Consider the following 16,761-nt stretch of genomic DNA (forward strand, 5'->3'; position numbering starts at 1 on the left):
TTAAAAACTTTTTGGCCGAGCAGTCTTAACTATTTTTGGTTAAATTTTAGAGTCCGGACATGTTTTGGATGCAGTTACTCTTTGTAGACTTAGGTAAAATACAGGCTTCACCGAGGAATCGAAATTCAGCCAATCAGAGCACGGCTCCCACTCGGTGTACTTCAAGTTTACGAAGTGTCTGCTATTTGGTCCGCGCTCGCGTCGACCTTACTAAATGGCTTTATTCCAAATTCCGCCCACCTCAAACTTACCCCCCCCCCCCCCCCTCCTGCTCCAGAGTTAGTCACTGGCGAAGTCAGAGGCTAAATCTGTGGTGGGCGTGCCTGAACCTCTGTGGATAGGGGCACGTAAAAAGAGTTTCCCAGTTTCCCAACACAGTTAACTTCATGATACTGCAGGTGGAGGTGAGATATAGCCCAGTGGTAAAGCCCTCGCTTGATGTGTGGTCAGTCTAGGATTGATCCCCGTTGGTGGGCCCATTGGGCTATTTCTCATTCCAGCCAGTGCACCACAACTGATATATCAAAGGCTATGGTATTTTCTATCCTATCTCTGGGATGGTGCATATATAAGATTTCTTGCTACTAACAGAAACAAATGTAGCAGGTTTTCCCTCTCTGACTATATGTCAGAATTACCAAATGTTTGCCATCCAATAGTGGATGATTAATAAATCAATGTGTTCTAGTGGTGTCGTTAAACAAAAACAAACTTTAACTAGATGAGGGTTTTGGTTCCAGTCAATATTTGCTGTCACTTTATGTGTTCTGTAACGTTTTATGTGTTCTATAACGTTTTATGTGTTCTATAACATTTTATGTAACGTTTTATGTGTTCTATAACGTTTTATGTAACGTTTTGTATGTTCTGTAACATTTTATGTGTTCTATAACGTTTTATGTGTTCTATAATGTTCTATGTGTTCTATAACGTTTTATGTAACGTTTTATGTGTTCTGTAACGTTTTATGTGTTCTGTAACATTTTATGTGTTCTGTAACGTTTTATGTGTTCTTTAACGTTTTATGTGTTCTATAATGTTTCTGTAACATTTTATGTGTTCTATAATGTTTTATGTGTTCTATAACGTTTTATGTGTTCTATAACGCTTTATGTGTTCTGTAACGTTTTGTGTTCTATAACGTTTTATGTGTTCTGTAACGTTTTATGTGTTCTATAACGTTTTATGTGTTCTGTAAACTTTTGTGTTCTATAACGCTTTATGTGTTCTGTAACGTTTTATGTGTTCTATAACGTTTCTGTAACATTTTATGTGTTCTATAATGTTTTATGTGTTCTATAACGTTTTATGTTTTCTATAACGCTTTATGTGTTCTGTAACGTTTTGTGTTCTATAACATTTTATGTGTTCTGTAACGTTTTGTGTTCTATAACATTTTATGTGTTCTGTAAACTTTTGTGTTCTATAACGCTTTATGTGTTCTGTAACGTTTTATGTGTTCTATAACGTTTCTGTAACGTTTTATGTGTTCTGTAACGTTTTATGTGTTCTATAACGTTTCTGTAACGTTTTATGTGTTCTATAATGTTTTATGTGTTCTATAACGTTTTATGTGTTCTATAACGCTTTATGTGTTCTGTAACGTTTTGTGTTCTATAACGTTTTATGTGTTCTGTAACGTTTTATGTGTTCTATAACGTTTTATGTGTTCTGTAAACTTTTGTGTTCTATAACGCTTTATGTGTTCTGTAACGTTTTATGTGTTCTATAACGTTTCTGTAACGTTTTATGTGTTCTTTAACGTTTTATGTGTTCTATAATGTTTCTGTAACATTTTATGTGTTCTATAATGTTTTATGTGTTCTATAACGTTTTATGTGTTCTATAACGCTTTATGTGTTCTGTAACGTTTTGTGTTCTATAACGTTTTATGTGTTCTGTAACGTTTTATGTGTTCTATAACGTTTTATGTGTTCTGTAAACTTTTGTGTTCTATAACGCTTTATGTGTTCTGTAACGTTTTATGTGTTCTATAACGTTTCTGTAACATTTTATGTGTTCTATAATGTTTTATGTGTTCTATAACGTTTTATGTTTTCTATAACGCTTTATGTGTTCTGTAACGTTTTGTGTTCTATAACATTTTATGTGTTCTGTAACGTTTTGTGTTCTATAACATTTTATGTGTTCTGTAAACTTTTGTGTTCTATAACGCTTTATGTGTTCTGTAACGTTTTATGTGTTCTATAACGTTTCTGTAACGTTTTATGTGTTCTGTAACGTTTTATGTGTTCTATAACGTTTCTGTAACGTTTTATGTGTTCTATAATGTTTTATGTGTTCTGTAACGTTTTGTGTTCTGTAACGGTTTATGTGTTCTGTAACGTTTTGTGTTCTATAACGTTTTATGTGTTCTGTAACGTTTTATGTGTTCTATAACATTTCTGTAATGTTTTATGTGTTCTATAACGTTTTATGTGTTCTGTAACATTTTGTGTTCTATAACGTTTTATGTGTTCTATAACGTTTCTGTAACATTTTATGTGTTCTATAATGTTTTATGTGTTCTGTAACGCTTTGTGTTCTATAATGTTTTATGTGTTCTATAACGTTTTATGTGTTCTATATCATTTTATGTGTTCTATAACTTGTTTCCATCAGTATACACGTAGATGTATAATGTACATGTGTGTTATACATTTATAAAATAAAAACCAAACAACAACAAAAAACACAATTTAACAAACAAAAAACCCAACCACAAAAAAACAATGATTCTTGAAAAAAACCCACCTCAAAAACAGAACCCCCATCCAGCCCCTACCCACCAAAAAGAAAAAAAAAAAAAAAAAAAAAAAAAAAAAAAAACCTGTTAAAACTGAAAACATCAAAAGTAAAACAGCATTTAATAAAATAAGTTAAAATACATGATTAACGAGAACATGCTATTGGGTTTTAGCACTAAAATAGGTTGTGTACCATCAGAACCATCAATGGTTTATAAAAAATCTCTCATGGTACCTGGTAATACATGTAACTAAATGGTTTATTTAACGACGCACTCAACACATTTTATTTACGGTTATATGGCGTCAGACATATGGTTAAGGACCACACAGATATTGAAGGAGACACTTCATGGACTACTCTTTTCGATTAGCAGCAAGGGATAAAAAGTACATATGTATTTGAAAAAGTATGACCTGCTGGAAAAAAAGATAGTACGGGGAAAGGTGATGGTTTCATATAATCATTTTATGTGGGGAAAATTATAACCTCTACGACAGGATTTAAAGCATTATGGAATTAAAATATAACAGAATTAAAATATAACAGAATTAAAATATAACAGAATTAAATTTAGAATTACAAGCTAAACAGCAGATAAGATAATCGTAAAACATTCCTCACTATAACAAATGATTTTTTTTTTGTCATTTTAGCAGGTGAATTTCTATTTCACCCACTTCATCTAAAAAAATGGACTGCTTAACGCTTTTTAAAGGCCACCATTTCAAGCCCTGTCTATATATTCCATACGTGTAAACTGCTAAAACCCAATGACCAAATTTTTCCTCTGAACTAAATTAATTTTGTCAGTTAAAGTAAGCAGCATGAACTACATCTGTTAAAAATAACACACATTTAAATTAAAAAAACAGAAGCAAACTAATAAGATGTACACACAGGAGACAAAGTATACATATATAAATATAAATATATATATATACATGTACACACAGAAGAATCTCATTGGCTTGAACGCCCAACGGTTGAACCTACAGGTACCAGTATTCTCAAACCAAGAACAAAGTCCCAATTTTTGTCTCTATTAAACCCTTTTATTTTGGTGCTGATTGGTCGAATACCTCTGGGGTCGAACAGAAGATTTCTCTCGAACCAGTTTATTGGTCCGAACTGTGAAATTAAACATATTTAGCTTGAACGGCTATGTCTATCTGAAGAAATATAACAAATAATTTATGTAGGAATTTTTTCATCGGCCCTTTCACGTCAATCACAAAGTAAGTTATTATAAATTCGGAATTGAATCTTTAAGTAGAACAAATTAATCATTGATCATATGCCGGCTTATCATGTTGTTTATTTAGCACCTGTCAGTAATTATCTTTCAAGTACAGACGTGCAGTTGTAATGCAGTAATCGTTAGATGAATGAACTTTTCAAGTAACACTAATCAACCGGTGAGTCACAGCATACCACACAGGTTTACTTTAATCATTTTAATTGCTACTCTATGCATGAGCGTCGGCATAATAAAGAACGACTTTTAAAATTAATAAATATTTATAAATACAAGTGCGTTTGTTATTTGTTTATTTAACAGTGATAAATAATTGTTACAAATATATATCTCATCCGACATTTGACGGTGACTTCGTTACTCATGAGTCAATCGGACCATCTCGCCCAAGCCAGTTTTATGGAAATATGCGAGGTGTTCCGATTGGTTTTTGTGTTACAGAAGCACCAGACAATGGCCAAATGCATGGTTCAAACTACCCAATGGGTCGAACAGACTTTGATGCACCAACAGTGTTCGAGCCAATGAGATTCTACTGTATAATATATATATATATATATTCTCCTTCATATGTAATTGTAATGTAACAAACAACAAAAGAAAAAAAAGAAAAAAGGGCCAAGTGTGTTTTGATGATGCCCCTTCCCCTGACACTACTGCCCTGCTCATCAAGTCGCCCTAAATGAGGCATACAACAAACTTTAACATCAAAGTTATGACAGATCAGCAAAAGTCTGCTCTTTTTTAGATTCACTTCCTCTTCTATTAAAATGCATACTAAGAGAGTATAATAATCTAATGCATATATAATAGATTCTGATCTATAGTATCATCTTCTTTTTTTTTTTGCTTTTTTTTTTTTTGCTTTTAAGCAATCTATAAAGCATCAGGCAATTTATAATGAAATGATTCAGTATACCAGGCATTGTATGACAAAATGATTCAATACCAGACACTGAGTAACAAAGTGATTCAATATCAGACACTGTATGACAAAATGATTCAATACCATGCAGACACTGAGTAACAAAGTGATTCAATATCAGACACTGTATGACAAAGTGATTCAATATCAGACACTGTATGACAAAGTGATTCAATACCAGACACTGAGTAACAAAGTGATTCAATATCAGACACTGTATGACAAAGTGATTCAATACCAGACACTAAGTAACAAAGTGATTCAATATCAGACACTGTGTAACAAAGTGATTCAATACCAGACACTGAGTAAAAAAGTGATTCAATACCAGACACTGAGTAACAAAGTGATTCAATATCAGACACTGTATGACAAAGTGATTCAATACCAGACACTAAGTAACAAAGTGATTCAATATCAGACACTGTGTAACAAAGTGATTCAATACCAGACACTGAGTAAAAAAGTGATTCAATACCAGACACTGAGTAACAAAATGATTCAATACCAGACACTGTGTAACAAAGTGATTTAATACCAGGCACTGTGTAACAAAGTGATTCAATATCAGACACTGTATGACAAAGTGATTCAATACCAGGCATTGTATGACAAAATGATTCAATACCAGACACTGAGTAACAAAGTGATTCAATATCAGACACTGTATAACAAAGTGATTCAATATCAGACACTGTATGACAAAGTGATTCAATACCAGACACTGAGTAACAAAGTGATTCAATATCAGACATTGTATGACAGAGTGATTCAATATCAGACACTAAGTAACAAAGTGATTCAATATCAGACACTGAGTAACAAAGTGATTTAATACCAGACACTGTGTAACAAAGTGATTCAATATCAGACACTGTATGACAAAATGATTCAATACCAGACACTGAGTAACAAAGTGATTCAATATCAGACACTGTATAACAAAGTGATTCAATATCAGACACTGTATGACAAAGTGATTCAATACCAGACACTGAGTAACAAAGTGATTCAATATCAGACATTGTATGACAGAGTGATTCAATATCAGACACTAAGTAACAAAGTGATTCAATATCAGACACTGAGTAACAAAGTGATTTAATACCAGACACTGTGTAACAAAGTGATTCAATACCAGACACTGTGTAACAAAGTGATTCAATACCAGGCACTGAGTAACAAAGTGATTCAATACCAGGCACTGTGTAACAAAGTGATTCAATACCAGACACTAAGTAACAAAGTGATTCAATACCAGACACTAAGTAACAAAGTGATTCAATACCAGGGGCACTGTGTAACAAAGTGATTCAATATCAGACACTAAGTAACAAAGTGATTCAATACCAGACACTGTGTAAGAAAAGTGATTCAATATCAGACACTGTGTAACAAAGTGATTCAATACCAGACACTGTGTAAGAAAAGTGATTCAATATCAGACACTGTGTAACAAAGTGATTCAATACCAGACACTGTGTAACAAAGTGATTCAATACCAGACACTGAGTAACAAAGTGATTCAATACCAGACACTGTGTAACAAAGTGATTCAATACCAGACACTGTGTAACAAAGTGATTCAATACCAGGCACTGAGTAACAAAGTGATTCAATACCAGGCACTGAGTAACAAAGTGATTCAATACCAGGCACTGAGTAACAAAGTGCTTCAATACCAGACACTGTGTAACAAAGTGATTTAATATCAGACACTGCATAACGAAATCATTCAATACCAGGCACCGAGTAACAAAATAATTCATAACCAGGAACTGCAGAATGAAATTATTCAATACCAGGCACTTCAGAATGAAACACTGGCCTCGGTGGCGTCGTGGCAGGCCATCGGTCTACAGGCTGGTAGGTACTGGGTTCGGATCCCAGTCGAGACATGGGATTTTTAATCCAGATACCGACTCCAAACCCTGAGTGAGTGCTCCGCAAGGCTCAATGGGTAGATGTAAACCACTTGCACCGACCAGTGATCCATAACTGGTTCAACAAAGGCCATGGTTTGTGCTATCCTGCCTGTGGGAAGCGCAAATAAAAGATCCCTTGCTGCCAATCGGAAGAGTAGCCCATGTAGTGGCGACAGCGGGTTTCCTCTCAAAATCTGTGTGGTCCTTAACCATATGTCTGACGCCATATAACCGTAAATAAAATGTGTTGAGTGCGTCGTTAAATAAAACACTTCTTTCTTTCTTTCAGAATGAAACAATTCAATACCAGGCACTGCAGAACAAAACGATTCAATACCAGGCACTGCAGAACAAAATGATTCAATACCAGGCACTGCAGAATGAAATGATTCAATACCAGGCACTGCAGAACAAAATGATTCAATACCAGGCACTGCAGAACAAAATGATTCAATACCAGGCACTGTGTTGTTAAGGAATGTCGTATCTGATGACATCATTTTATTTTGATAGTTTGTCTTATATGGAGCGTTATTGTTTAGAACTAAAAAAAAAAACTCTTAACGTTATTATTAGTAGGTATGTTTTAAATTTAATTATAAGGATAGTCTATTATTGCTTTTATGTTCATCTGGGTATGCACCCAAACAGCTTCGGCGATTCACAGTTTGCGGATCATTTGTTTTGTTCATGCATACCCCGATGAACATAAATAATAAATAAAAGACAATCCTTAATTACATTTAGCATTTTCCGCAACAATCAATTATGGAATATTATGATCAATCAATGTTCAATTATGATTGATTATCAGAACATATGTTCTCAACTTGACAGATTACATAAATAATTCACTAATTCACAATTTTCATTAATTGTTTAGTAAGATTACACTAATGTAGTTATTAATTAATAATGTGCAGTAATTTTACAGCTAAAATATAGGTTGAACATGTTAATTGCCAGAGATTATGAAAAACCTTAAAGAAACATCAGTGCATATGAAATTATGTTTCCAGTCTTAAAGTTAAACACTTTTATCCAGATTACCATAACAGGGATATTCCAAAACACTGTATTAAAGTTCCAACTTAGGAATTCTTTAACATAAATCAGTTTCGTCACAACTTACTCAGTTTTGTTACAATTTACTCGGTTTCGTCACAGTTTACTTAGTTTCATCACAATTTACTCGGTTTCATCAGTTTACTCGGTTTCGTCACAATTTACTCGGTTTCATCACAATTTACTCGGTTTCGTAACAGTTTACTCGGTTTCGTCACAATTTACTCGGTTTCGTAACAGTTTACTCGGTCTCGTCACAGTTTACTCAGTTTCGTCACAATTTACTCAGTTTCGTCACAATTTACTCGATGCGTGTAAGTTTCGACGTCATTCTGTCACCTTCATCAACTCAGTTTTTTACATTAAGTCACTTTTACCAGTAGCCCTTTACTATACTGATGGAAAGAAATAAAGGATCACACAGATAGCAACAAGAAATAATTACTGCATCAAAAATCATCTCATATTATCAGAAGTTGACTGGTATGAAATACAGACATTACTATGCTAGTTGTGACTTAAATTTGGTCTACAATTTAATGTGTTTCCTTATTTCTTTCCATCAGTGTATATTAATGTTAATATTTAGAGAATAATTAATGAGCTACGAGGAATTATGAATTATCTGTCCCAAAGGTTTCCTCCCAAGCGACATACATCCCATAAGGCCGATGACTTTAACAATACATGGCTGAGCTCATTACTAATTACCTGCCTCTTACCTTGGTCAATAATGGAACAGTCCGATACATCAATGTTGTAAATCCAAGCCTCTGGCAAGGTTTCCTCCCAAGCGACATACATCCCATAAGGCCGATGACTTTAACAATACAACACATGGCTGAGCTCATTACTAATTACCTGCCTCTTACCTGGGTCAATAATGGAACAGTCCGATACAGCAATGTTGTAAATCCAAGCCTCTGGCAAGGTTTCCTCCCAAGCGACATACATCCCATAAGGCCGATGACTTTAACAATACAACACATGGCTGAGCTCATTACTAATTACCTGCCTCTTACCTTGGTAAATAATGGAACAGTCCGATACATCAATGTTGTAAATCCAAGCCTCTGGCAAGGGTTTCACAACATTCATTCATGAGGGACAGACAACTCCTCGTAGTGAGTTGGTTATTATCTTTATTACCCACTGTCACTTTTAACTTATTTTTAATGTAAAAATTCCTCTGCTGTCTACAATAAAGCCATCAGCCATTATGTCATATAACCTTGCGTGCAGTCCATGACGCCATGTAAGTGACATCATTGTGTAACAGCATTCTGTTTAGAGCCAAATGTTTACATTACAAAATAATACAAATTTGGTTGTATTGGAAAATAATTATTTTTCTTTGCTATTAAAGCCACTGCTTATGAAAACATAGCATTTCATATTTATGAAAGAAATGAGTGAAAATGTTTCTGTAAATCTATGTAGATCGTATTACATACAGTATATGTGTAATCTGACTCATTAATAGAAACATTAAATGAATGAAAGTCAAATTCTGGCCGTGGCAAACAACCAACCAAACGTCATAATGTTTAAGTCAGCCAATCAGTGGCTGTTGAAGCATTCTGCACACTGTACAATTATCAGGAAAATATATATATATATATATATATATATATATTACCCCATATATTAAAGCTCCTATGGGTAATATATGAACATATTAAACAGCTACTAGTAAAGAGGGACATAACGAAATGTAAAGAACAAGCAGACTTGTAATACAGTCCCATTGAAGGTGTTTGGTTACCGCCAAAATGTAGGGATGTAGTAAATAGTGATGATTAAAGTTTCTTTTGTTTAATGACTCCACTAGAGCACACTGATTTATTAATCATCGGCAGTTGGATGTCCAACATTTGTTAATTTTGATAAATAGTCTTAGAGAAGAAACCTGCTAATTGTTTCCATTAGTAGCAAGGGATTTTTTGTATGCACCATCCCAGACAGGATAGTGCATACCACAGCCAATGATGTACCAATCATGGTGCACCAATGCGGCCACTGACGGATCATCCCACAATAAAGGCGGAAGGTTACAATGCTAAAATGGAAGGATGTAGCAAATTGTGATGAAAGCGATTTTAGTGATATTTTAGTTTTATAAATAAAATCATTTAGATTACGTATATTAGACAGAGTGCAGACCTTTACGTATGTGTTGGCATTTCGTTGTGTAATACTAAATCAAACCAGATTAAACCTCCAAGAAATTTCTTAGTATGATTTTTTAAAATATTAATTAGAAAATAAAATAAAATTTGAGCAACTAGAAATATACAAATATTAGGTGGACCAAAAACACACAGAATACACAGACGCTGATGGGGAGTGATACAAAATGACAAATCCCACCACCACCTACCCATCCCCACACCCAGCCTCCACTCAGCACAAACTAATATATAGTAATAAACTGGCCAGTGTACTACTCAAAATGATGAACACCTCCTCCTCCCCCTCCCTCATCAACAACCATTGGCTGATGTCATAAGGAATTATGTTGAATGACAGTCCAGCTCAAACCAATAAATTGGCTAAATGCACGGGTGGGGTTTGGGGATTTGACCCCTAACACATGCGTAAAACAAAAGGTCAACGTGTTGAAACAAGGTGAATGAAGCTGCAATACCCAGAAACCTTACCTGTAGTCAAACTCGGCACTGCTGCATGCAAGAAAAGAAGAAAACAGTACTTAAGAAAAATGTCGCAATAATTAATAATTAATCTCATTTCAGGGAACAATATTTCAAAGTTTAAAATAACCAGAGTCGGCTAATTTTGTGTAACAGTTGAGTTACCTGGCTCAGACATATTAATGATTTCCCTAGAAATTAGGCAAGGCATGGTAGACCAAACACTGTTGGTGCATTTTCACCATTTTCGGGTCACTTTTTTTTCATTAAAAATACACAAAAATTAATTGAAATAAACATTAATGTAATTTATGCGCTTGCTTTAATAAATGAATGGTAAAAGATGTAAAAGGCATATTTTATTAATTAGTAATACCTTTTGGGGCGTTTTATAAAGGCAATTTTAGAATTAATTACTGAAAAAGGCTTGTTTAATCTCAGGGCAGCATGATGCAGATTAAGGCAAGATGGTGCTAGACTATTGAGGCATGGTGCTGCACCATGCTAAAACAAGCTAGAGAAAACACTATATATGTATGTTTAACAGAGCAGACTCTGAAAGCTATGATAACGATAGCTTTGTTCATGTATCGTTCACACAAATAGTGACAAAATAGCAGTTGAAATTTCACACACACATAAACATAACAAATAAATCTACCGTAAATCACATAAAAATTTGGGCAAATCAGTATTGTATCAGTAGCAAAGTATGTATCACAATATATCACTAAAATAATCAACTTTATCTGGTGTTGGGCAGCAGTGACAAAACACCAGTTAAAATTTCACACACACACACGCACATAAAAAATAAACTTACCGTAAATCACATAAAAATTTGGGTGAATCTGTATCATCTCGTCGAATAAGCCACTCCCTGAACGCCGGGTGAAAGAACATGAACGTACTGTCATGCCTCTGGTACAGAAAACCAGACAGAACCGACATCCGGTTGAGAAAGTCTTCCCACGGAACGAATCGCGTCACGTAACCCGAATTGACTGTCATGTAAATGGCCTCCATCGTCAAGGGATACAGCGACGCGAGACACACGCCGAGAATTGATGAGATTTTCTCAAACGACCGCACACTCGGGAACTTCAAGTTGAAGTGCAGGAGAAAGATCTCCGAAATGTTAACGGGCAAGATTTTGTAGTTTGAGCTCTTCAAGACCACGTGACCCTTTTGAATGAGATCGAGAACAAGATGACAGTAGAGAAAACAGCCTTTACTCAGCGACTGCACGTGGCAACAGAACCTCTGTATCGTCGTCTGTTCCAGCTTCCCATTGAGCGCGATGTTGTTCCGAATGCACGTGTCCGAGTTCACGCGGTAACTGACGTACTCCAGTAGATCCCGGGCGACCATCTCGTTTGACATCTTATCAATATGAATCCGATGAAACGGTAGCGTCCTCGTAATCTCCTGAAGCACCGACTGAACCGTCACGACCACCTTCAACCATGGGGGAAACTTGTTGGCATGACGACACAGAAACGAGGCAATCGTATCGCCGTAATCCGGTTTGTGAAACTCCGCCTCGTTCAGCGAGTCCACCAAGAGAAGACAACTCTCCGAGTCTATTTTCCTGCTGTTCTTCAGCGTTCTCAGCGGCTCGAGTATCCCCCTGACAAAGGACAGCGACGGGTTCTGGATGCACTCCTTTAGGCTGAGGAGGTGTTGTAGCTGCGGTTCCTGCAGCAGGAGGTTCCGGTATGCGCACAGCTGCGGGGACCGCGTCATCAGCGCCGCGATGCTGTGCACGAAGTCGGGCACCATGCATGTGACGTTGTTGTCAGCCTGGCAGAAGTGGTAGGCGACGACCTGCGAGCCAAGACTCTTCAGCGCATCGTAGTTGAGACTCAGCGACGACGATGCGCTCAGACTGGAGTGTGGGCTTGACTGGGGCGTCGACGACAGTGTGGCCGGCGGGCTGTGGTTGTAGCCATTGTGCAGGTCTGAAAGTAGGTCAAAACAAGTATTAATATAGGGTGTACTATACCACATAAAATTCCACAGGTGACCAAATTAACATTTGTGTTTAAAAATCAAATAGTATAGTTTAATTTAATTAAATGACAAAACTCATAATCTTTTTTTATTATGCACTGAATATGTGCTATAGGTTGGACTATACCAATTAAAATTCCATAGGCGACCACATTAACGTTTGTGTTTAAAAACACTATATGCAATATATCTACCAAACTATGACCCATAAATATCAGAACTACAACCCCTACCTCAAAGTATTAACTGAAGAAAATGGTATCTTTCATGACTCATTTTCGGTATAACAGGATGTTTTTACAACACGCCTAGTTTCTCACATAATTTTAATACTTTTTTTTACAGGTACCACATACATATTTCAAGCACAAGACTACTAGACACAGTGGTAAATAGATGAAACAAAATTGCAAACATATTTTTCCGAGATCAATCTAATTTATTTTACAACAAACTCTCTCAAATTTATCACCACTAGCAGGACTTGTGGTATTAACTGCTCTATCAAATGTTCAATGCACCTCCAACTTTAACCCAGTCAGAAGTTATATGGTTTAGTACAACATATAATCTGTCTCCCATCATCCTACAAAAATCTTTTTTTGTAAATAATTTTAGTTTTGTTTCACATAAGAAGAAAAGTAAGTGTTTTGGAAATAAAAAACAAAATGCTATTTTTGTGTGCAATTTACAAAACAATTAGTTCAGAAAAAAAAGAAAAAAAACTTGTAGTAAATTCCATAGTAGGAAAAAAAGGCATTCCCAGTGGGAAGGACTATAAACTAAATAGGTTAAAGTTGAACAAAAGCCTAAATTATTGAATTAAATAGAAAAGGAAAGAGCGAGCCCTAATCTAGAATTAATTTTCAAAAGATGTGTTACATGTATTGTGTTACTAAGTGTTATATTAACTCCCACCTCCGTTACAGACGATGTGTTACATGTACTGTGTTACTAAGTGTTATATTAACTCCCACCTCCGTTACAGACGATGTGTTACATGTATTGTTACTAAGTGTTATATTAACTCCCACCTCTGTTACAGACGATGTGTTACATGTATTGTGTTACTAAGTGTTATAATAACTCCCACCTCCGTTACAGACGATGTGTTACATGTATTGTGTTACTAAGTGTTATATTAACTCCCACCTCCGTTACAGACGATGTGTTACATGTATTGTGTTACTAAGTGTTATATTAACTCCCACCTCCGTTACAGACGATGTTACATGTATTGTGTTACTAAGTGTTATATTAACTCTCACCTCCGTTACAGACTATGTGTTACATGTATTGTGTTACTAAGTGTTATATTAACTCCCACCTCCGTTACAGACGGTGTGTTACATGTACTGTGTTACTAAGTGTTATATTAACTCCCACCTCCGTTACAGACGATGTGTTACATGTACTGTGTTACCAAGTGTTATATGAACTCCCACCTCCGTTACAGACGATGTGTTACATGTACTGTGTTACCAAGTGTTATATGAACTCCCACCTCCGTTACAGACGATGTGTTACATGTACTGTGTTACCAAGTGTTATATGAACTCCCACCTCCGTTACAGACGATGTGTTACATGTACTGTGTTACTAAGTGTTATATGAACTCCCACCTCCGTTACAGACGATGTGTTACATGTACTGTGTTACTAAGTGTTATATGAACTCCCACCTCCGTTACAGACGATGTGTTACATGTACTGTGTTACTAAGTGTTATATGAACTCCCACCTCCGTTACAGACGATGTGTTACATGTACTGTGTTACTAAGTGTTATATGAACTCCCACCTCCGTTACAGACGATGTGTTACATGTACTGTGCTACTAAGTGTTATATGTTATATGAACTCCCACCTCCGTTACAGACGATGTGTTACATGTACTGTGCTACTAAGTGTTATATTAACTCCCACCTCCGTTACAGACGATGTGTTACATGTACTGTGCTACTAAGTGTTATATTAACTCCCACCTCCGTTACAGACGATGTGTTACATGTACTGTGTTACTAAGTGTTATATTAACTCCCACCTCCGTTACAGACGATGTGTTACATGTACTGTGTTACTAAGTGTTATATGAACTCCCACCTCCGTTACAGACGATGTGTTACATGTACTGTGTTACTAAGTGTTATATGAACTCCCACCTCCGTTACAGACGATGTGTTACATGTACTGTGTTACTAAGTGTTATATGAACTCCCACCTCCGTAACAGAAGATGTGTTACATGTACTGTGCTACTAAGTGTTATATTAACTCCCACCTCCGTAACAGAAGATGTCTTACATGTACTGTGCATGTACTGTGCTACTAAGTGTTATATTAACTCCCACCTCCGTAACAGAAGATGTGTTACATGTACTGTGCTACTAAGTGTTATATTAACTCCCACCTCCGTTACAGACGATGTGTTACATGTACTGTGCTACTAAGTGTTATATTAACTCCCACCTCCGTTACAGACGATGTGTTACATGTACTGTGTTACTAAGTGTTATATGAACTCCCACCTCCGTAACAGAAGATGTGTTACATGTACTGTGCTACTAAGTGTTATATTAACTCCCACCTCCGTAACAGAAGATGTGTTACATGTACTGTGCTACTAAGTGTTATATTAACTCCCAGCTCCGTTACAGACGATGTCTTACATGTACTGTGCTACTAAGTGTTATATACTAAGTGTTATATTAACTCCCACCTCCGTTACAGACGATGTGTTACATGTACTGTGTTACTAAGTGTTATATTAACTCCCACCTCCGTTACAGACGATGTGTTACATGTACTGTGTTACTAAGTGTTATATTAACTCCCACCTCCGTTACAGACGATGTGTTACATGTACTGTGTTACTAAGTGTTATATGAACTCCCACCTCCGTAACAGAAGATGTGTTACATGTACTGTGCTACTAAGTGTTATATTAACTCCCACCTCCGTTACAGACGATGTGTTACATGTACTGTGTTACTAAGTGTTATATTAACTCCCACCTCCGTTACAGACGATGTGTTACATGTACTGTGTTACTAAGTGTTATATTAACTCCCACCTCCGTTACAGACGATGTGTTACATGTACTGTGTTACTAAGTGTTATATTAACTCCCACCTCCGTTACAGACGATGTGTTACATGTACTGTGTTACTAAGTGTTATATGAACTCCCACCTCCGTTACAGACGATGTGTTACATGTACTGTGCTACTAAGTGTTATATTAACTCCCACCTCCGTAACAGAAGATGTGTTACATGTACTGTGTTACTAAGTGTTATATGAACTCCCACCTCCGTAACAGAAGATGTGTTACATGTACTGTGCTACTAAGTGTTATATTAACTCCCACCTCCGTTACAGACGATGTGTTACATGTACTGTGCTACTAAGTGTTATATTAACTCCCACCTCCGTTACAGACGATGTGTTACATGTACTGTGCTACTAAGTGTTATATTAACTCCCACCTCCGTTACAGACGATGTGTTACATGTACTGTGTTACTAAGTGTTATATTAACTCCCACCTCCGTTACAGACGATGTGTTACATGTACTGTGCTACTAAGTGTTATATTAACTCCCACCTCCGTAACAGAAGATCTCTTACATGTACTGTGCTACTAAGTGTTATATTAACTCCCAGCTCCGTTACAGACGATGTGTTACATGTACTGTGCTACTAAGTGTTATATTAACTCCCACCTCCGTTACAGACGATGTGTTACATGTACTGTGTTACTAAGTGTTATATTAACTCCCACCTCCGTTACAGACGATGTGTTACATGTACTGTGTTACTAAGTGTTATATTAACTCCCACCTCCGTTACAGACGATGTGTTACATGTACTGTGTTACTAAGTGTTATATTAACTCCCACCTCCGTTACAGACGATGTGTTACATGTACTGTGTTACTAAGTGTTATATTAACTCCCACCTCCGTTACAGACGATGTGTTACATGTACTGTGTTACTAAGTGTTATATTAACTCCCACCTCCGTTACAGACGATGTGTTACATGTACTGTGTTACTAAGTGTTATATTAACTCCCACCTCCGTAACAGAAGATGTCTTACATGTACTGTGCTACTAAGTGTTATATTAACTCCCAGCTCCGTTACAGACGATGTGTTACATGTACTGTGTTACTAAGTGT

The 16,761-nt window shown here is 36.2% G+C and overlaps 1 protein-coding gene across 3 annotated transcripts in view; it reads right to left on the reverse strand.

Moving 5' to 3' along the window:
• The window catches only part of LOC121385611 (protein TANC1-like), a 175,190-nt gene that overhangs the window by 32,694 nt on the left and 125,735 nt on the right, over window positions 1-16,761 (reverse strand). For 2 of the 3 annotated variants that reach the window (XM_041516357.1, XM_041516355.1), the window contains 2 exons: window positions 11,396-12,533; window positions 10,582-10,602 (listed from right to left, as the gene is read on the reverse strand). In XM_041516357.1, the coding sequence (XP_041372291.1) occupies window positions 10,582-10,602; window positions 11,396-12,533 (1,159 nt within the window). The remainder of the gene's footprint in view (window positions 1-10,581; window positions 10,603-11,395; window positions 12,534-16,761) is intronic. The other variant, XM_041516356.1, reaches the window with a different exon arrangement.

Source organism: Gigantopelta aegis, chromosome 11 (genome assembly GCF_016097555.1).
Source record: "Gigantopelta aegis isolate Gae_Host chromosome 11, Gae_host_genome, whole genome shotgun sequence".
Classification (NCBI taxonomy): Eukaryota; Metazoa; Mollusca; class Gastropoda; order Neomphalida; family Peltospiridae; genus Gigantopelta; species Gigantopelta aegis.